General features: G+C 46.2%; 1 protein-coding gene across 2 annotated transcripts; it reads left to right on the top strand.

The window, feature by feature from the left end:
- The first annotated feature begins 1,343 nt into the window (after positions 1-1,343).
- LOC117965603 (outer dynein arm-docking complex subunit 3-like) lies at positions 1,344-20,656 on the top strand. 2 transcript variants are annotated; one of them, XM_059008144.1, is made up of 14 exons: positions 1,344-1,558; positions 3,229-3,350; positions 4,545-4,622; positions 5,571-5,753; positions 6,779-6,814; positions 8,871-8,972; positions 9,274-9,399; positions 10,329-10,451; positions 10,929-11,066; positions 11,159-11,319; positions 14,457-14,613; positions 15,992-16,147; positions 17,498-17,582; positions 19,328-20,656. In XM_059008144.1, the coding sequence occupies exons 1-14, from the start codon at positions 1,471-1,473 to the stop codon at positions 19,456-19,458; spliced, it is 1,686 nt and encodes a 561-aa protein (XP_058864127.1). In that variant the 5' UTR covers positions 1,344-1,470; the 3' UTR covers positions 19,459-20,656. The 2 variants fall into 2 exon arrangements, with proteins under 2 accessions (XP_058864127.1, XP_058864128.1); XM_059008145.1 differs by lacking the exon at positions 6,779-6,814.
- Positions 20,657-22,135: the final 1,479 nt, after the last annotated feature.

Here is a 22,135-nt window from a genome sequence, read left to right as displayed (position 1 = left end):
ACTGGTTTTATATTACACATTCAGAAGGTTTATATACAGGAAGGCAATGCGTAACATATCACACAATGCCTTTATTTATTTTAAAAAAGACTTTTTTTTACTGTTTCAGTTTTTTCACGTTGAAAGTTATAACCAGCTGTACAAGTTCAATCAGTAACATAACTAATTAGCTAAAACCGCCGTTACAATGCCCATAGGAAAAACAAACTGACAATAATGTTTACGTCTTTTAGTATTTCGGACTACTAAAGCAAATTATAAATGATTCCCGCGTTGGTTTTGTGAGCGTATCCCCCGTGGATAAACTACATTCAGAATCCCTTAGTGAAAATTAATTTGCGGTGTGCATATTTAATTTAATTCGTTTTTTTGAACAAAACACCAGGTAACGTATACTATCTACCTTCCTGCCTGTACTACCAAAAACCGGAAGTAGAATTTCTACATCGTCAGCAAACAGACCTTTTAGGTTGTCCAGTTTGTTTATTTCCAAAGGTCAAACTTTGTCCCAACGATATAGGAATTTAAGGTTAGCGATATTCAAAAACAACATGTATTTGTGTGTGTGTGTATATATATATATATATATATATATATATATATATATATATATATATATATATATATATATATATATATATATATATATTATTTAACATCATGTAATCAAAGAAATATCGCAAAAGTCTACCGGAAGCCATAATAGAAGTAAAGTATTTCATGTTAGATTTCAAAATGTCGCATTTTATCAATTCATGTCCGTTTTTCTTTTAAGTATATATAGGGAAACGACAAAGCGGTATGTGCAATTCAATGTGTTGTGTTAACGTAACATGATGCAGCAGGTTCGACTTTATGAAGCAAAATTAGTTCATCCTATCGGGTGATGCAATACTTTCGGCTGTCCGCCCGATGTGCACGATGTGCAGACGGGTCGGCCCGCTGCAGCCGGGCCAGTTCACGCTGTCTCTGCCCCCCTCCTCGCACCCTCATGCAGGGTCTGGTCCCAATCTCCCTGCGGGACGCGGGGGTTGTGCTTCAAAGCAGAGGAATGCAAACGATTCCCCGCGCTTTGACTTCATTTATGTTTAGCAAGCTATGCATATACATTTCACAAGGACCTGCGGTTTCTAATAATTGTTTTATAACTGATATTTTGGTATACACAACATACCATGCCGTACCAATGTTTAATCGCGGACTACACGTTTCTGAATAAAACTGCAACTCCCAGAGTCCGCTTCGAACGCACTTCCCCCTGGCAACCAATCGTGTGGCGTGTTTACTTCCACCTGTAGCCTAGGCGACGGTGGCTCGGTTGCCAGGCGACGAGCGACCACAACTAGACATAGCAACAGATTGAAAAGCCGAGTCCGACAGCTCGATACGGGACAGGGTCTTTGCTCAGTTTAGAAGTTGCATTTATTGAGTTCAAGTTTAAAACGTCGCCTCTCTGAAAGCAGCTTTGCAATGCCTGTAACTACAAACAACGCTGATGGGATCAGACCCCCCCTGCACGAACAGATTTCAGAGTTACAGAGGAAAATCCAGCTTCTGGGTACGTAAACAACGATATATTAATACATGATATAACTGGACTGCAGTTTAGGTCATGGTTTGCTGTCTATTTAGATGACGAATAAATACGTTCAGTAAGTGTTGTTGTTGTTGTTGTTGTTGTTGTTGTTGTTGTTGTTGTTGTTGTTGTTGTTGTTGTTGTTGTTTATATAGTTTTATGGTGGGCTTCGAGAATCGACATGTTTAGAACGAATGCTAGACAAAGATATCCTCAACATTTTCTAAAAGTCACGTCTCTCCAAATATTATTCGTGAATAGATTCACAGTGGATGTTTTTGTACGTGAAAAAGTACATTAGCGGGTCGCACATGCTTTATAAAAGGAAAAACCGCAACATTTTAAGATATTGTCAGAAACACAAAGCATTGTTATTTCACAAAAACAAACAAACACACAAACAAAAGTACAAACTACTGATGAAAATAAATTAATTTAGTAAAAAGACGACTAGCACCAACTAACACGGCTTCAGTAGTTTCCTTGATCTTTCAATCACAACATTGCATTCTTAAAACACAACATCATTATGCTGGACTTGGACTCGATTTGCTGAAGGATGACAGATCGCCCTCGCAGTTTTTTTGCACCCTCTTGAAAGACGTAAATGTGATAAAACAAAGACGACATATTATACAACAACGATCCATACTGTCGCAAACAGCGTGTTGCATTTTTAAATAAAAGCGTCTATACCCAGTTCAACGCAGGATATGAAACCATAACAGTTTGACGGGGTTTTTAATGAGGATCTGTGTTAGCCGCTGCGTGCCGCCTCGGATTATGTATTAAAGTCATCCCAGGTAAATGCGATCCGGGGTCAAATGTGATCTCTGCTTAAATTAGTACAGTACATCCCAAAACGGGAACCCAGTTACAGCTGGATGTGTTCTTTAAGAACACCGAGTTCAGTAGATCCTCGCTAATCGGAACCAGCTGAGACCGGTCCCTTCTTCACAGTACTGATCCTAATCTGAAGCGCTGTGCTTCCAACGCCTCGCGTGTATGCAGGAGTTGCTGGTGCGGCTTCCAAAAAAACAAGGACTGCTCTGAAAGTCTGAACACAGCGGGGCAACGAGACAGAGGCAGGTGTTTAACGCAAAGTGTTCCCACTGAAATCCCGACAGCAGACCCGAAAGATTTGCAAGCACACGTTAGACGAGACTGTTTTTATATATATATTTTTTGACGCTTGTATTGCATCACAAATTCAGTTCACTAGTCAACAGCCCTAACAGATGTGGTAATCCAATATCCTATGAATTTGCTGGGAAAGCAGAATGATGGATTGGTTTATTATTGCCATTCCCATCCCTGCAGTGGTACTTTGTACTGTGACGTCATCGCTAATCTTACTCCCGGCGAGAATCGTGTTTGTGAAAGTTACAGTGGATCAGCGACACTGCTGCCCAGATGTTTTGCTCCTCTCTCTATTGCTGATTGGTCCATGATGAGATATTGGGGGCGTGGTAGGTGTCATGTAATAAAACTGGGCATCGGAAAATCACTTTAATTCAGTCTCCCCTCTGGTGTTGTCTGGCTATATTTTTAAAAAACAATAAGCGAAAAAAAGCAGGCAGAGGAAAAAAACGAGCATTGCCAGTGCGATGGGCTTTCGTGTTTGAGGGTGCGTTGTTTTTTTCGCCTTGCAGAGGGTGACAGGAAAGCCTATTACGAGAGCTCCCAATGGACCATCAAGAAAAACAAGGAGAGCATTCTGCAGCTCAGGAAGGAGAACAAAAAGTTACACAAGAAGCTGGCCGACACGCTGGCAGTAAGTGACTGTTCGGATAAGAACCCGCAGGCTGGCCAGGAAGCCCTGTGCTTCATCCTCTAGTGCAGGGGTTATGTGAGTGTGCTAAACATGCTGGAGACAGACCCACCCCATAATTACATGATGTTATCCAGAACTGAAACCCACTGCCTTCCACACTGCAGCCCAGCGCTTTCTTTATCTAACCACTGAGCTCCTCAAACCCACTGCCTTTCACACTGCAGCCCAGCGCTTTCTTTCCCTAACCACTGAGCTACTCAAACCCACTGCCTTCCACACTGCAGCCCAGCGCTTTCTTTATCTAACCACTGAGCTCCTCAAACCCACTGCCTTCCACACTGCAGCCCAGCGCTTTCTCTAACCACTGAGCTCCTCAAACCCCCTGCCTTCCACACTGCAGCCCAGCGCTTTCTCTAACCACTGAGCTCCTCAAACCCACTGCCTTCCACACTGCAGCCCAGCGCTTTCTTTCTCTAACCACTGAGCTCCTCAAACCCCCTGCTTTCACACTGCAGCCCAGCGCTTTCTCTAACCACTGAGCTCCTCAAACCCCCTGCCTTCCACACTGCAGCCCAGCGCTTTCTCTAACCACTGAGCTCCTCAAACCCACTGCCTTCCACACTGCAGCCTAGCGCTTTCTTTCTCTATCCACTGAGCTACTCAAACCCGCTGCCTTCCACACTGCAGCCCAGCACTTTCTCTAACCACTGAGCTCCTCAAACCCACTGCCTTCCACACTGCAGCCTAGCGCTTTCTTTCTCTATCCACTGAGCTACTCAAACCCCCTGCCTTCCACACTGCAGCCCAGCGCTTTCTTTCTCTAACCACTGAGCTCCTCAAACCCGCTGCCTTCCGCACTGCAGAAACCTACTTTCTGTTCATTCATTTTGTTCTAGTTGAAGAGTTGAAGTGAATCCACTTCTATTGCATTTTCTTCTTCTTGCAAGCAGTAAAGCAGCATGCAGGACCTCAGCTTGAAACTCACACTGGACCTGCTGCATCCAGTCCTGGGGTTCAGAACTACCTTCAACTATTAATGGATATTATCTAAACGATCAGGAGCCAGGAATTTGGATGTTGAAAAAACGTTACTTTCTTATAGATGCATGAAGAGCTCCCTATTAGTAAACCTACACATTCAGTGGTGAGTTTATCATGCTGTGATGACAAGTAGATATATTTTTTTTTTCCCAGGGAGACGACCGTGTGATAAAGGATGCCTTTTGTAATCGCAATGTTGAGAAAAACGCACTGCGGAACAAGACCGGACAGGTAGGCTGTTGGTATTGCAACCTCAGTCAGTTTTGTACACCGTTACGCATTTTAAAAGACATGAAACACGCCTCTTCTTCCTGGCTATCAGAATCAAAGGAGACACAGCGACTGGAAGGGAAAAGGCATTTCCAATCGCTGTGTCTCCAAATGGAGGTTCGATCACTGCTCGCGGTAGTATTTTTGAGAGCGCTTTACAGTATCGGGGAATCTACGTTGATTGCCATTTATTTGTAGGGATTATCCCAGGATAGGTCCAACGCAGGTTCTTAAATAATGTAAAATGCTCAAATAAAACCCATCTGTTGCTTGATCAAATCCACAAGTCAAACAGTTAAATGATAGTTCTAAAAATGGCATATAGTTACATAGTTTTGGATCATTTTGTGGTTTGACTAACCCTACAGTTTAATTTGACCAACCCTAAAACAAGTGTGCTCTAACTAATAATTTCATATGCAAATGAATCACACAAAGATTCTGTCAGTATCTCTATATCTTCAAGCCAGGGCTCTGCTGCCTGTATCGAGTGGACTGCACTGGCATTCTGTTTTCTTATTTTTCCTAGACCTCTTTAAAGACCGGCATTGTTAAGAGTTTATTATGGCACCACTGTCCTTTATAGCTGCTTTAAAAAGTATCAGATAGCACAAAGATATCTTAACTGCATGCAGTTATTTAATGGTGATTCTAATATGTCAACATCCCTCAGTTATCTTTATCACATTAGCGGTTTCGTTTGTTCAGTGGAATCTCACAGATACACCTCGCTCTTATAAACCCAAGTCAAAGCAACAAAGAGCAGCAAAAGTCCCACAAAATGCACACAAGTGGATAAGGAGCAATTCGGGGACGCCCATGCTGAACCCCTCCACAGTTACCCCCCCCGGGATCTTGTATAATATGGATAGATAATCCAGCTTTAACCCCTCCCTCCCCCGGTTTCAGGCTGCGATTCAGATCGTGGATCACAAGGTGTGTGACAAGGTCAAGCAGCTGAACGCGCTGAAGCACAGCACGGAGACTCGCCGGCGCCGCCTGCAGGAGCTGCAGTGGGAGTACAACAGGAAGACGCAGGGGAGTCCGGGCGCGTCGCTGGCCACATACCAGGCTGAGATGGAGGAGTCCAAGGTAACAAACCCATTCAAATCATCGAACCGCAACAGCGAGAACACAAATACAAAGCGAGTCCACCGCAGTACCAAAAGGTACTTGGAGAAAGTACAGCCAAAAGCAACAGGGGTGAAAATAAGACTCCTATTGCATAGCCTCACCCATTCCAGGCTTAACAACCATCTTCATTAGCCCTCAGTGTAGAGGTAACAGGCTCAGGCACGTCTTGTTAAACTCACAGTAAAACCAGGAATGGGTCAAACTGCTATGCAGTGGGATTCTTATTTCCACTCCTGAAACAGACTCATCCCAGGGCTTAAAGGGAGCGAGCTTTGGAGATTTGAGGGGACTGAATTTATTTAGCCCAGAACAAAGAAGAATGAGGGCGATCCTAAAATCTTAAAGGGGGTCAGCGAAGTTAGGCGCAGCACAGAAACCAGGACCAGAGGACACAGCTGGAAATGAACAGGAGACAGACTCAGGAGAAGAGCAGGAGACACTTCTTTATGCAGAGTGGTGGGGGTGTGTAACGTTGTTGATGCTGAATCATTGGGATCCTTTAAGAGCTCAACCAGCAGCTAGCAGCCGGACAGGCATGGATAGATTTGTGCAGCTGGTATTCGGAGCCTATAGGATTCTCATCATTACTGTACAACACATTACATACTTATACAGCATATTAATAGGGCAGCAGTGTGGAGTAGTGGTTAGGGCTCTGGACTCTTGACCGGAGGGTCGTGGGTTCAATCCCAGGTGGGGGGACACTGCTGCTGTACCCTTGAGCAAGGTGCTTTACCTAGATTGATCCAGTAAAAACCCAACTGTATAAATGGGTAATTGTATGTAAAAATAATGTGATATCTTGTAACAATTGTAAGTCGCCCTGGATAAGGGCGTCTGCTAAGAAATAAATAATAATAATAATAATTCTATACGTTTGTCTAGAGCTGTACACCCGCCACATGGATCATTTTAAGGCTCGTTTAAGAAGGGGTGTTGGGATGAGCTGTTCTGTGTGTCTGACGTGTTGCTTCTATCCACAGAATGAAGGGGAAAGCCCAGCCGAGCAGCCCCAGCAGGTTAACTCACATCTTTGATTAACGCAGGGAATTAAAGCTGCAGTGTCCCTCAGCCACAAGCCTCACCCAGACAAGCAGGAGAATTTCCAAACGCTGTGTCTCCCACGCAGCGAGTTGAACCATTGCAAACATAAACCAAAAAAGCCAAGGGCGCCACAATAAATAAAAGCAAAACCTCTTTTAAAAATGACAATCATTTATTAACTGGTTTAAAACACCTTTTAAAATAGGACACTGCAGCTTTAAGGAAAAGGACTGTAAATCAATCAGTAAATACATTTTGCAGTAGAACTCTCAACTGCTCAAGGGGTCCCAGAGTGGCTCAGCTGATAAAGATGTGCGCAGGGTGAGTTTCTCCTTGTCGCGATGCAGTGAAATCTACTAGCCAGGCACCCGGTGAGCCCCAAGTGGACTCCTGCAGGGCTGGCCTTCATCGTCCAGGGGTCGGTAGCTCTCCGACATCAGCTCTCGCGCTCCTGCGTGTGAAAGGGTCAGCCAGCTTGGTCCTGGGATCGGAGGACACTCGCTGACCTTCAGTTTTCCTGAGCTGTTGTGGGGATGGTGAGGGAATATAATTGGACAGTCTAAATTCAGGAGAAAATAACTGGGCATTATCATTTGATATCTTTTCCAAAAATGAGTAGTGGCGGCTTCTACTGCAAATCAGTGGCCTGTACGTTAATTTTTATTATTTGATTGAATGTACCGGGGAATGCAGTGATACCAGATCCAGCAGGACTGGGTCTGGTGTCTGTGCAGTGCTTTGATTGGAGAAGGTATTCTAGTGAGTAACAGGATCTGGGCTAGGGCAGCAATCAGGCCCTTGCTAATCCACCACAGTTACCTCTGCTTCCCAGGGCAGGTTAGCATCAATTAAGCAATCAATTGTGACATCGGTGACAGCTTGGATAACTGCTGCATGAACGGCTTTGCTCAGATTGCTGGCAAGGTGGTTCTCCTGCCTGCTTTCCATCAGAAGTGTGTGAAACTCAATCTCATCTCGTTCCCAGTGTCAAACAAATACAGCCCTTCAGATAATGAAGTCTCAATGTAACAAACTGAAGCCTAAATATGATCCATGTCTTGGTGTTTTCCTCCCCACAGTGATGATCAAGCTCCATTTTCTGTGTGTTGAGATTCATAGCCAGCGTGGAATTTTACTGCTCTGATGGACTGTCCTCAAAACAGACAGACAGACAGACAGACAGACAGACAGACAGACAGACAGACAGACACACACACACACACAGACACACAGACAGACACAGACAGACAGACACTCAGACAGACACACAGACAGACAGACACTCAGACAGACACACAGACAGACAGACAGACAGACAGGCAGACAGACACACACACAGACAGACACAGACAGACAGACACAGACAGATACGCAGACAGACACTCAGACAAACAGACAGACAGACAGACAGACACACAGACAGACACACAGACACACACACAGGCACACACACCAATTGAAAGGATTTGATCTCAATCAGCTGCTGGTTTCAAATCGATTTTCAAGTCAATCCCAGTGGCAGATTGAAACGTGACTTACTGTTTCTTAGAACACATTTATTGCATTTAATAAGAGCATGTTTGGTCGCCCTTTCAATTTTCAGAATGCTTCTTCCACTTGCAGATAACTCTGCTCCCTCGTCCTATCACAATGCAGGCAAAGGAACCACCGTGTCTTTGCAACACATTTCAGTCTTTGCAAAAGTTTATAATAAATGCCACACTCCTTTTATAAAAAGAAAGTCAGATTCCGATCTGCATATACTGTAGGTTTCCAGCGGATTCGAAATGTAAGAATATATGTTTCCGTTTTGAAAGAGTATTCAAACATGACGAATGTATTAGTCCAGCAGGACTAATATCAGTCATTTCAGAATGTTTCATTGGAAAGAGAGTCATAGCGTGCATAATGCTAGTTTGAATGCGCAGTCCCAAACCTCTGTGCTTTTCCTGGCTCGATGAGTGTATTAACCAGCTTTGGCTCCATGCTAAGATGACTTAATCTCCCGTGCTTGCTGTTGCGCTGTTTCAGAATCTGCGCTCTCTGGAGAACAGGCTGGAGAAGGCTCAGCTGAAATGCCAGGAAGCCGAGCACATCATGAAGGTCTACCTGAAACTGAAGGAGCATCTCCAGGTAAGACTCTCAGCTAATGGGGGTTCAGAACTGCTTAGACCAGCCCAGCAGGATTCGATCACTTGGGATCAGAATGCATTTCACCAAACTTTTCTGTAGTTCCTAAAGTGATCGCAGCTAGCAAAATACTTGTCTTACAGGCAGTGTGCTATCATTCATTATGTATGTTTCAGGTGGCCAGTTTTGAATGAAACGCGTTGTAGTAAACTTTATTGGAAAACACGACGTCTGGTATTGCACTTGGTTAAAGAAATCTCTGTTTGCAAGCCCTGCTTTCAGTTAGGGTTGTTTTTGTTCTCAGGAGGAGAGCCTGACGTTCCAGAATAAGCTGGACAGCATGGAGGCTGAGATCCTGCGTCAGAGACAGGAGCTGAGAGAGCTGCAGGGCATGAACAGCGATGCACAGCTCTCCAAGGACGCAGCCAAGGTGTGGAGAGGGGAGAGGGAGAGGGAGAGGGGGAGAGAGGGGAGACAGGAGCTGAGAGAGCTGCAGGGCATGAACAGCGATGCACAGCTCTCCAAGGACGCAGCCAAGGTGTGGAGAGGGGGGGGGGAGGGGGAGAGGGGAGAGGGGAGAGAGGGGAGACAGGAGCTGAGAGAGCTGCAGGGCATGAACAGTGACGCACAGCTCTCCAAGGACGCAGCCAAGGTGTGGAGAGGGGAGAGGGGAGAGAGGAGAGGGGGAGGGGGGAGAGGGAGAGGGGGAGGGGAGACAGGAGCTGAGAGAGCTGCAGGACATGAACAGCGACGCACAGCTCTCCAAGGATGCAGCCAAGGTGTGGAGAGGAGAGAGGGAGAGGGGAGAGAGGGAGAGGGAGAGGGAGGGGAGAGGGGAGAGGAGGGAGGGGAGAGACACACACAGAATCACAGGCATATAGAAACAGAGACACACACAGGCAGGCATACAGACAAACGGAGACACAGAGAGACGCACAAAGTTCATTTCAAATGACAGCTGTACAACTCTGTACATTTTTCAAACCGCCTCAGAAATTCAAATGACTTCAAAGTGGTTAAAAGGTCATTTTTTGGTTAGAATCGTTAGTAAGCATGATAAATCATGATCTATCCAGAAACGACAGCAGAGAATGCTAGAGCACACAGACAGGTACGTTTACTAAGCATTAGGGAAAACGACAGCGGTGTAAAGTGTGTGTGTGTGTGTGTGTGTTAACACTGTGTGAGCATTGTGTGTGTGTGTGTGTGTGTGTGTGTGTGCGCACTGTGTGTATGTGTGTGTGTGAACGCTGTGTCTAAGCAAGCCTCTCGCTGCTCTCGCTGTGGCAGGCTGTGCTGTGTGTGTGTGTGTGTGAGCGCTGTGTCTAAGCCAGCCTCTCGCTGCTCTCGCTGTGGCAGGCTGAGCTGCAGCACCAGGAGGAGGTGGTGTACAGGGAGCGGCGGCAGAGAGACAAGATCCTGAACGAGTTAAGGAAGCAGGCTGAGGAGAGGAAAGCCCAGGCTGAGCGCGTGGAGAGGAGGGTGAGTGTGTGAGAGCAGCTGGATAGGCTTCAGTACCGGGACAACGTTCAGAGAGGGTGGGATTAGACTCCAATTCAAGGAATAAATGCAATGACAAACATTTAAACGTTTAAAGACAATGATTAAAGATACCCAGTCGAAGTCATTGTATTTATTGAGCTCCTTTCAGTCTAATGGATATGATTAAACTCTGCTTTATTGGCAAAACAGTATTTCATAAGCAATATGGAGCTAAGTCAACAGTTCATGTAACAACACATTTGTGATGTTTCAAAGCTGGAAAAGTTGCTACTTTTTAAATTTAGCAGTTTTGAAATGAGCTGAAACACAAAAATGTCATTAATACCGTGTTGCAGGGAAATAAACTTGATAACCCATTTAGTCCGCAAGTACTAAACCAGCATATGGTTTAAAGATAGAAAGCATCCATTACAATGTTAGTAATTGCGTTGTTTATTTCAATGACGCTGCGTGCAGGCCCAGCGTGCGATTATGCAGCCAGACGACCAGAGCACAGAGGCTCAGCGCAGCGGCGTCGACGAAGAGAACACCATCACCACCTTTGAGGAGGCTTTCGAGCGCATCAAAGAGGCAACTGGAGTCACCAACACACAGGTACCACACAGGGACCCCATCCAGCCCACATACTGCCTTGTGAGGAGGCCGTGCCTCTGTGAAAGCCCTGCCGTGCTGTTCTTCCCCTCCAGGAGGTGGTGGAGCGCTTCATCTCGCAGGGAGACACCCAGCGCCACCTGGAGCTGCTGAAGGTGGAGAATGAGAAGACTCTGGAGCAGCTGAAGGAGGAGAGGGAGAAGCTGCGGGCTGACTTCCAGGAGATGAAGTACTCGGGCGAGGCCAAGCTCTCCAGGTACTGAGCATCACCAGCTCCAGCATTCACTCCACACACAGCAAGCACTCCAGGTACTGAGCATCACCAGCTCCAGCATTCACTCCACACACAGCAAGCTCTCCAGGTACTGAGCATCACCAGCTCCAGCATTCACTCCACACACACAGCAAGCTCTCCAGGTACTGAGCATCACCAGGTACATTCACTCCACACACAGCAAGCTCTCCAGGTACTGAGCATCACCAGCTCCAGCATTCACTCCACACACACAGCAAGCTCTCCAGGTACTGAGCATCACCAGGTACATTCACTCCACACACACAGCAAGCTCTCCAGGTACTGAGCATCACCAGGTACATTCACTCCACACACAGCAAGCTCTCCAGGTACTGAGCATCACCAGCTCCAGCATTCACTCCACACACACAGCAAGCTCTCCAGGTACTGAGCATCACCAGCTCCAGCATTCACTCCACACACAGCAAGCTCTCCAGGTACTGAGCATCACCAGCTCCAGCATTCACTCCACACACACAGCAAGCTCTCCAGGTACTGAGCATCACCAGCTCCAGCATTCACTCCACACACAGCAAGCTCTCCAGGTACTGAGCATCACCAGCTCCAGCATTCACTCCACACACAGCAAGCTCTCCAGGTACTGAGCATCACCAGGTACATTCACTCCACACACACAGCAAGCTCTCCAGGTACTGAGCATCACCAGCTCCAGCATTCACTCCACACACAGCAAGCTCTCCAGGTACTGAGCATCACCAGCTCCAGCATTCACTCCACACACACAGCAAGCTCTCCAGGTACTGAGCATCACCAGGTACATTCACTCCACACACAGCAAGCTCTCCAGGTACTGAGCATCACCAGCTCCAGCATTCACTCCACACACACAGCAAGCTCTCCAGGTACTGAGCATCACCAGCTCCAGCATTCACTCCACACACACAGCAAGCTCTCCAGGTACTGAGCATCACCAGCTCCAGCATTCACTCCACACACAGCAAGCTCTCCAGGTACTGAGCATCACCAGCTCCAGCATTCACTCCACACACAGCAAGCTCTCCAGTTACTGAGCATCACCAGCTCCAGCATTCACTCCACACACACAGCAAGCTCTCCAGGTACTGAGCATCACCAGCTCCAGCATTCACTCCACACACAGCAAGCTCTCCAGGTACTGAGCATCACCAGCTCCAGCATTCACTCCACACACAGCAAGCTCTCCAGGTACTGAGCATCACCAGCTCCAGCATTCACTCCACACACACAGCAAGCTCTCCAGGTACTGAGCATCACCAGCTCCAGCATTCACTCCACACACAGCAAGCTCTCCAGTTACTGAGCATCACCAGCTCCAGCATTCACTCCACACACACAGCAAGCTCTCCAGGTACTGAGCATCACCAGCTCCAGCATTCACTCCACACACACAGCAAGCTCTCCAGGTACTGAGCATCACCAGCTCCAGCATTTACTCCACACAGCCTTGCACAAACCACTCAGACCTGATAACTACTGATAACTACCTGGGACCATTCCAAGATGATGTGCTAAATAGGATAGGCCATCAATGTCAGGCTTATCAGGTGAGGATCAGACTTCAGTGTGTACAGCTCAGGACAAAAGTTTAGCATCACCTAGGAATTTAGGATTGAGACAGCTTTTAAAAAAAACAAAAACTATAGGAACATAATTCAGATCTTTTTTATTTAACATCATGTCATCAAAGAAACTACAAAATGATATCGCAAGGGTCCACCGGAAGCCATAGCAGTAGTACAGTATTTCATGTTAGATTTAAAAATGTCACATTTTTCGATTTTTTCGTTAAGTACATGGAAAAAAATACAAAGCGGTGTGTAATTCAGTATGTTAACGTAACATTATTCAGCAGGTTTCATTGGACTTTATGAAGCAAAATTAGTTAATTCTATAGGGGGATGCAACACTTTTGGCCAGAGCTGTACAGATCCATCACCATACACAAAATCTTAAGCCTCCTTACTTTGAGTCCAATATGAACGGCTCATCTGCCCTTTAAAACCAGCACCCATTTTACATGAGCGAAATCGTTTTTATTACCAGCGAGCTGCAATCCTAACTGGGCCAGGCAGAGTCCCAGTTCAGACCAGTTTGATTTCAGCCCGGTCCCACATGGAAACGTGGCATTGAAATGATCCGGCAGGCTGTGCCAGCAAAGCGGAGCCAAGCTTAATCAACTTTAACTGATCCCCTTTCCTCTCCATGGCTTTGTGAATATCTTACAGAGAGTTTGTCAATTCTAAGACTGTATCAGATTGCAAGGCTGTGCTAGTTGCTTCTAAACAAAACTAAGCTTCAGAAAAACTGGATGAAGTGGATGAAAATAAGACTCTTATTGCATAGCAGTTTAACCCATTCCAGGTTTTAATATGTGCTTGATTAGCCACGGTGTATAGGTAACAAGCTCAGGTGCGTCTTATTAAACTCCTAGTAAAACCAGGACTGGATCAAACTGCTATGGAATGGGAGTCCTATTTCCATCCTTGCATTTCGCACCGTCGAGTCCCGGCCTTGAAGAATTCCAGCAGAACTAGGTTCCTGTTCCCTGTAGTTACTTCTGTAATCCAGTAGGTGTTACCCTCAGTCAGTGCAGGGAGTTTTGAAAACAAGGAGAAGACTGCCACCAGTTTCTGTTTAAGTGGTATTATTATTATTATTACTTTTATTTATTTTTTAATCCAAGGACAGAATTTAAAAGTATGCTATGCCTAGTTCAATTACTTGGCCCATGGAATCTCTACAGCAGGATTGTCCAATCACGGTGCTGGAGGGCCAGTCCGCTCCAGGTTTACCAATGAGATAATGAACTACTTCAGGGTTTTAATCTGTTGAATTAAACCATTTAGAACAGGGTTGGAACAAAGACCAGGAGTGGAAGGGCCAGCTTTGGACACCCCTGGTCTACAGCAAGAGAGAGGAGCGAAACATCTTGGTAGCACTGACCATTTTATAGCTTTAGGTGACTGTCAGAAACACAACGACCTCCAACAGTTTTTCAGCACTGTAATGACTCATCAAGGCTGTGCTAACATCCCGATAAGCGGGTGTTGTCCCAGCCCAAGCTCTGACCCTGTATTGTGTGTCTGTGCTGTGCGCAGCGGTCAGCAGGTGCTGGAGGAGTTTGCTTCTCACCTGCGAGAGGAGGAGAAGCGCAGAGACGAGGCCAGAGAGCGTCTGGACAGACTGACCCGAGTCCTGAGCACCGTGCGGGCTGGAGTGGAGCACCTGGGGGACAAGCTGCAGCATGTCAAGATCGTGAGTCGCTGATTCCACTTCTAACAGGGGGCCAGGAGTGACCCGTGTTGTGAAAGGGGCCCCCGAGGGTCTCCCCTGGTAAAGGCATGGCCGCGGGGTGTGCAGGGGAGAGTTACACAGTCAGGGGAGCACAGGGGTCCCCGAGGGTCTCGACTGGTAAAGGCATGGCCGCAGGGTGTGCAGGGGAGAGTCACACAGTCAGGGGAGCGCAGGGGTCCCCAAGGGTCTCCCCTGGTAAAGGCACGGCCGCGTGGTGTGCAAGGGTGAGTCACACAGTCAGGGGAGCGCAGGGGTCCCCAAGGGTCTCCCCTGGTAAAGGCACGGCCACGTGGTGTGCAAGGGTGAGTCACACAGTCAGGGGAGCACAGGGGTCCCCGAGGGTCTCCCCTGGTAAAGGCACGGCCGCGTGGTGTGCAGGGGGAGTCACACTGTCAGGGGAGCGCAGGGGACCCCGAGGGTCTCCCCTGGTAAAGGCACAGCCACGTGGTGTGCAGGGGGAGTCACACAGTCAGGGGAGCGCAGGGGTCCCCGAGGGTCTCCCCTGGTAAAGGCACAGCCACGTGGTGTGCAGGGGGAGTCACACAGTCAGGGGAGCGCAGGGGTCCCCAAGGGTCTCCCCTGGTAAAGGCACGGCCACGTGGTGTGCAGGGGGAGTCACACAGTCAGGGGAGCGCAGGGGTCCCCGAGGGTCTCCCCTGGTAAAGGCACGGCCGCGTGGTGTGCAGGGGGAGTCACACAGTCAGGGGAGCGCAGGGGTCCCCGAGGGTCTCCCCTGGTAAAGGCACGGCCTCGTGGTGTGCAGGGGGAGTCACACATTCAGGGGAGTGCAGTTTGCTGTGAGTTCTGGTGCTGTCAATATTGAAACAGAGTTTTATTTTTCATGTACCCCACTGTACCCCCTAACATTATCGGCCTTGGACCATTTACACAACTAAATAAACACAGTTTATAGGACGCTTTTCTTTTAACTTTAGTATTGGCAACATCTATAGTCTGTTGTGTGTAAATGACTTTGAATATTTTGTATGCAGCAGCAGCCTCAAGTGAACCAGTCTTTGTGTTCAAGTAAAACAACTGAATAACACCAAAGAGTTTGGCCAAGGAGTTACCCTTTTGAAAGTTTCTAATAGTAAAAGTGTAATAAAGCACAGTGAAAGCTTGTTTAATGCAAGTTGGATAAGTGGTATTTAAGACCAGGTGTCACTAGGATATTTTTTTAGTATCATAGTATGTGGAATAACTTTTGCAAGGGTGACGTACAGACGGACAGATGTCCAGACAGAGAGACACATGCATGTATCCCGAAATCTAAAAACGTAAATTGGGACATGCACACAGAACTTTTAATGTTGTCTGTGGTTCTGTCGTGTCTCCCCAGCCCAGGGGCCACGTGCCAGCAGCCCAGCTCCCCCCCTCTTCAGAGGAATATGTGCTGGAGCTGCTGTCTGTGTCCGAGCAGAAGCTGCTGCAGCTACTGGAGGAGCTGCAAGGCAAAGAGCTGAACGACATCCTGAAAGAGATGGAGGAGGCGGAGGTGAGGCCAGCACTGCTTACCTGCACACTGCTTACCTGCACACTGCTCACCTGCTCACTGCTTACCTGCACACTGCACACTGCTTACCTGCACACTGCTCACCTGCTCACTGCTCACTGCTTACCTGCACACTGCTCACCTGCTCACTGCTTACCTGTATACTGCTTACCTGTACACTGCTTACCTGCTCACTGCTTACCTGTATACTGCTTACCTGTACACTGCTCACCTGCGCACTGCTCACCTGCACACTGCTCACTGCTCATCTGCTCACCTGCGCACTGCTCACAGCTCACCTGCGCACTGCTCACTGCTCACCTGCTTACCTGCGCACTGCTCACCTGCACACTGCTCACCTGCGCACTGTACACTGCTCACCTGCGCACTGCTCACCTGCACACTGTACACTGCTCACCTGCACACTGCTCACCTGCGCACTGCTCACCTGCACACTGTACACTGCTCACCTGCACACTGCTTACCTGCACACTGCTCACCTGCACACTGCTCACCTGCACACTGCTCACCTGCACACTGCTCACCTGCGCACTGCTCACTGCTCACCTGCACACTGCTCACCTGCTTACCTGCACACTGCTCACCTGCACACTGCTCACCTGCACACTGCTCACCTGCACACTGCTCCACAACAAGACGCTCAAGCACAGCCGTATGTTAAAACTGCAGAAGTGAGGAAGACACGCGTTTCAGCCAGCGCCTCCTTCGGGGTTCGGAGCAGAACTCTTGCCAGCTTGACTTGTCTTCTTGTAGTTTTACCTTCCCTGTACAATTGAAAACCGTCACTAAGCCAACTTTTTTTTGAATCCCACAAAGTCCCTGCAATAACAATCAGGGTGCTTGCTATATCCTAGTTGTTTAATGCCACGTACCTACACAGTGAGAAATGATATGTGCTTTCTGTATTCTATTTCTTATGGGAAAACATAGCTCCCAAATGCAGTCTCTTCGTTATATTCTCAATATCCAGACATAAGAGTTGTAGATATTGTTTCATTCACAGAGGGTAATCCACGACTGTTCATGCGATAGGTTTCATAATGAAATACGAGCCAGTGTCTCCGGCTTCTGGGAGTTCTTTTAAAGGAAATTAATAGCAAAGAAAAATGAAACTTTCAGAACTTTTTTTCCCTACAAGGACTCAAACTCAACCAAGCCAGTTTTCTCACCCAGCTGTGTGTGTGTGTCTGTGTGTCTGTGTCTGTGTGTCTGTGCCTGTGTGTCTATGTGTCTGTGTGTGTGTGTCTGTGTGTGTCTGTGTGTGTGTGTGTCTGTGTGTGTGTGTGTCTATGTGTGTCTGTGTCTGTGTCTGTGTCTGTGTCTTTCTTTTAGTTCAACGCCAGCATTGAAGGCAAGCTGCCGGCATACAACATGAGGATCTCACTGCCAGAGTCACACAAGCAGGACCTGTTTGACGGTGAGTGCCTGGGGTCGCCCAGAGGAACGCTTTACATTGGGCTGTGTTAATCTATGAGGCTTCACTTACACTGTTTACACATGCTTAGCGTACAGCAGGAAGGATCTCTTAAACAGTCCCTTGAAGAGGACTGTGCTGGCTTTGAATTCGACATTAACCTTGCAGAGGTGTGAATGGCACTGCTATTATTATTATTATTATTATAATCTGGCAGACAGCTTTATCCAAGGCGACTCAGAGGTGTTACAGGGCAGTACAGGGTTACAATGCAAGATTAATATTGAAACACAGTGTAGTTTACAGTCAGTGCAAATAATAATACTACTAGAATACAATATGAACTAGGATGCAGCAAGTTAGGATTACAGCAAGTTATATATACAGTGACACGTTAGCAGTGCAATCGTGCATCAGCTGAGGATCCAGTAACGTGGTGCGGAGGTCAGGCGAGTCCAGAGCAGAGCAGGAGGGGCGGATCAGGAGATCTACAAGAGCAGTCTGAACAGGGGGGTCTTGAGGAGGTGGTGGAAGGCAGCGAGAGACGCAGCGGTCCTGCAGGTCACTTGTTACAGCATGTATTCATGCTAACTGTGAACCGCATCGTTTCAACGCTCATGAATCATTTGGTGGAGTTCAAGTTGTTATGTAGTGCTTCCGGTCATTTCAATTACAATACGTCATGCCATATTAAAAAATAATAATAATACTAAAATCACACAGAATGCTGGGTTACAGAGACAGAAGTGTAGAGTACAAATCAAAGTTATGTTGAGGTTGTGCAATGCGTCTAGATTCTGGAAATTTTTAAAGAAAATAAATATCAAACATTAGAATGTGTGTTTTTTTTTTTTTTTTTGGAGAAATATATAATTTAGAAATCTGTCATCGCCTAAAGTCCGTTCAGAATAGTTTTTTCCTGCAAGGACTCAAAGTCCCAGAATCAGCTCACGTGTGTCGGGTGCGTTCCTTCAGCGGGAGGTGACAGCGTGGAAAAGAGCGCGATTTCAAATCAAATACACGCGTATTAACATACTGCACGCGTCCTTCATGTAAGAAAATGTGAGATCTGCAACGCCGTGGAAAGACAGATTAGATTTGCTGAGGTTATTTTGTTAGCTCTATGCACTTTAAGACCAGGCTTGAGTTTTTATTCAGTCAGCTGTTCAGCACCGGACTCCAAACACGTGGGCGATGTCATTGGTACAGACTCATTTATAAAACCCCAATCGGGAAACTACCCCTCTATTTAAGAGAATTGTTGACTATATCGGTCTCCTATTACAACCTTCGATTCAGCAATTTGATGAGTTTAATTGTCCCTCGTGTTTTTGCTGCTGTTGGGTGTACCTCATTCCAATATGCAGCTGCTCACGATTGGAATGAGTTCCAATCAAGGCTTAAACTCCCTGGTTTTATCTCAGAGGGTGCTTTCTTTTCTAGACTTGAAGCTCTTTTCCTTGTTTCATGTGCTTGTCAGAGCAGACGCTGATTTTAATACTTTTTTATTTTATTTTCGTATTGCTGTAATGTCTCTAACTGTCTGTGTCTTGTTGTTTTATTGTATTTATGTTGCCTCTTGGCCAGGTCGGCATTTTAAATGAGAACTTGTTCTCAATGTCTTTACCTGGTTAAATAAAGGTTTGAATTTGAATTTGAGTGAGCATTGCTGGGCCTCTTCTTGTTTGTAAATGTTCCTGAGTTCCCTGTCGAAAGCCTTCTAGCCTCGTCTCCTTTTTCACTTCCAGAAGACGAGGTGAGCAGCGATGAGGACCCGGACGTCATCTCCCGCACCGCGCTGAAGCGACAGTCCCAGCAAATCATTGACTCCCGGACCAAGAGAAAGACACGCCCCAAGAAGAAAAAGGGCAAGCAGTAGGGCAGCCGGGCAGCACGGAGAACCAGGGGGGTGGGATTCGGGATTCGGGATTCGGGCTCGGGGACACCCTGTCCGATAGGGAACCTTACACTCAAATCACCCAGAACGTCAAACACTTAAACTAAAGACACTGCAGTTGAGGTATTGACAAGCGTCTTCTTCAATGTATATGAACTGATGGGGATGCACATCGTGAATGTGGAGAAGATGCAGGCATGTATGGGTCTAGCACTATTCAATTACAGCTTTTTAATTTGACCCCTCCAGTTCTAATGCAGAGCCTGGTTTAAACAAATGCAGCCGTTATTGTTACTTTGAAGAACTGCACTACTGCATGAACTTGTCTTCAGCCTTGACTAGTTTTACAGTAGCGCCAGTAAAGCCGCAGTACCTTCGCAGTGCCGTCCTGTCATAGTTTAATATCTAAAAGGACACCTTGTTTTAATTCTTAGTTTTAATTCCATCCCTCTGTACAGCTTGCTTGTCCAGCCTTGCCAGTCATCTTTAGAAGCCACGGTGAAGCGAATTCTACAATATAGAAAGGTGATAGTAATGGAGGGCAAATCAACACAAACTGAGTAACACAATGAACAACACGGACATACAACTAGGAGCACCCCTCCACACACACACACACACACACACAGGCACATTGCTTTATGTACAAAGCTCGGTCTAGGTGCAAATGGTTAGCCAGAGCTTTCAAGTATACTAGCTTGGGGTTTTCTAGTCCTAGTAAATGTCTCAAATGTTGTAGTAACGTCATATTTTAAATCACACACGCTAATCTGGTTCCATGCCATGCTTTCAGACAGTGCTTCACTTGCACGGTCTCTTCACATGGAGACAGGCCCCACCCCTTCACTGGTTTCTTTCCAGCTGCTTCCCGTGCTGAGTGACACGCTTTCAGCCAGTAACATGACCCAGAAGACACAGCCCCGGGGGGGAGAAGTGACCCAGGAAGTGCAAGCTGTACTGAGAATAAGGAAGAGCAACTGAGAACTTTCTTTAGTACCAGATATCACGTTTTTAAAATGAAAAAAACAAAACATGTGTGCTGTAACATTTCATTCAAAACATGTGAGACTTCTGTAGATAAAAATGGGTAAGATTCATAGAATTATTTTGTTAGCTGTAACAATTTACAATTGTACAAATTAAACTGTTGGGTAAAGATTAAACATAGTATATATTTCAAGAGTGTTATTATTTTTTTTTAAGTTTTTGGAAATCTTTAGTCTGTATGTTTATGTATGTATGTGTGTGTATATATATATATATATACACACAGTGTCGTGAAAAAGTATTTGCCCCGTCTGATTTTCTGTATTTTTGCACATTTTTCACATTGTATTTGGTCAGATTTTTTTGTGGGTTGTAGTAGTATATAGAGGGAGTCTGAGAGAAAAAATGACACCAAAGTTTGGTGCTTCTTTCATTTGTTTGGTGTGCAAGGTAATCAAACATGCAATCTTCAGGTGTGAAAAAATTATTGCGCCCCCGTGACAAGCTGGCTTTAGTGGTGACATCACACCAGAAAGGAGTAGACAGACAGACAGCACTGGGGTTGAAACTGAGACGCAGTGGCTGCACTCAGTGCATTTAATAAACAAACAGAAACAAAAGGTTGAACAAAACACAGGACACGGCACTCGAGGCCAAAATAAATAGACAAACAAAACGGACTAACACTAAACAGACAGTGGACGAACAGACAAACAAACACAGTGAGTCAAAGAAACTTATATTTACTTTTTCCTTAGTTTCTGAAATTCTCTCCTCTCCACACCCGTTCTCCACTCACCGAACACACAACCCCGAGTGAGCGAAACATGCATCTATATATACAATTGTGCTGGGATTCAATTACCAATGAATTATTCACTTGAATCCCAGCACGTGAACTAATCTGTGAAAACCCTGTGCTCACATATTAAATACTTTAAATGCATGTGAAGTGAAGTGCAATCCCCGTGCCTAAATACAATTATACATTTTAAATAACTCGTGCTGCACACACCCATTTATATCCTGTGCAGCAACTACTTGTATTTATCTTGCTCTTAATTTTATTATTACTTGTACTGTGATTCTTGAAATGTATTTGCTTTCGATTGTAAGTCGCCCTGGATAAGGGAAATAAATAATAATAATAATAATATAAAAACACCAACATTAACACACTACATACAACATAAAACACAAAAATACACACAGGGGTGGGGCACATTGCCACACCCCCCTAGTTAACTCAACCCAATTTAAAGGCATAATTAGGGTCAGCTGTTTGAGTACTTTGGTTAACAACCAAGCCTCATTTGGGCCAGCCCTGCCCAATATAAATCTGACTAACTTTGGCCCTTACCATCAGAGTGAAGTTGTCAGCACACAGGTTCTAGAGCAGGGGTGGGCAATCCTGGTCCTGGAGGGCCGGTGTCCCTCCTGGCTTTTGTTCCAACTGTGCTCTAAATTACTTAATTAGACCAATAATTGGTAATAATCAGTACAATTAAGTAATTTAGAGCACAGTTGGAACAAAAGCCAGGAGGGACACTGGCCCTCCAGGACCAGGATTGCCCACCCCTGTTCTAGAGGCACATCATGCCACGAACAAAAGAAATTCCTGGAGACCTCCGGAAAAAAGTGGGGCGATTACTTTTTCACACGGGGGCATTGG

Source organism: Acipenser ruthenus, chromosome 36, assembly GCF_902713425.1.
Source record: "Acipenser ruthenus chromosome 36, fAciRut3.2 maternal haplotype, whole genome shotgun sequence".
Lineage (NCBI taxonomy): Eukaryota > Metazoa > Chordata > Actinopteri > Acipenseriformes > Acipenseridae > Acipenser > Acipenser ruthenus.
Note: the sequence above shows the minus strand (reverse complement) of the source record. Positions and strands in the feature narration are given on the sequence as shown.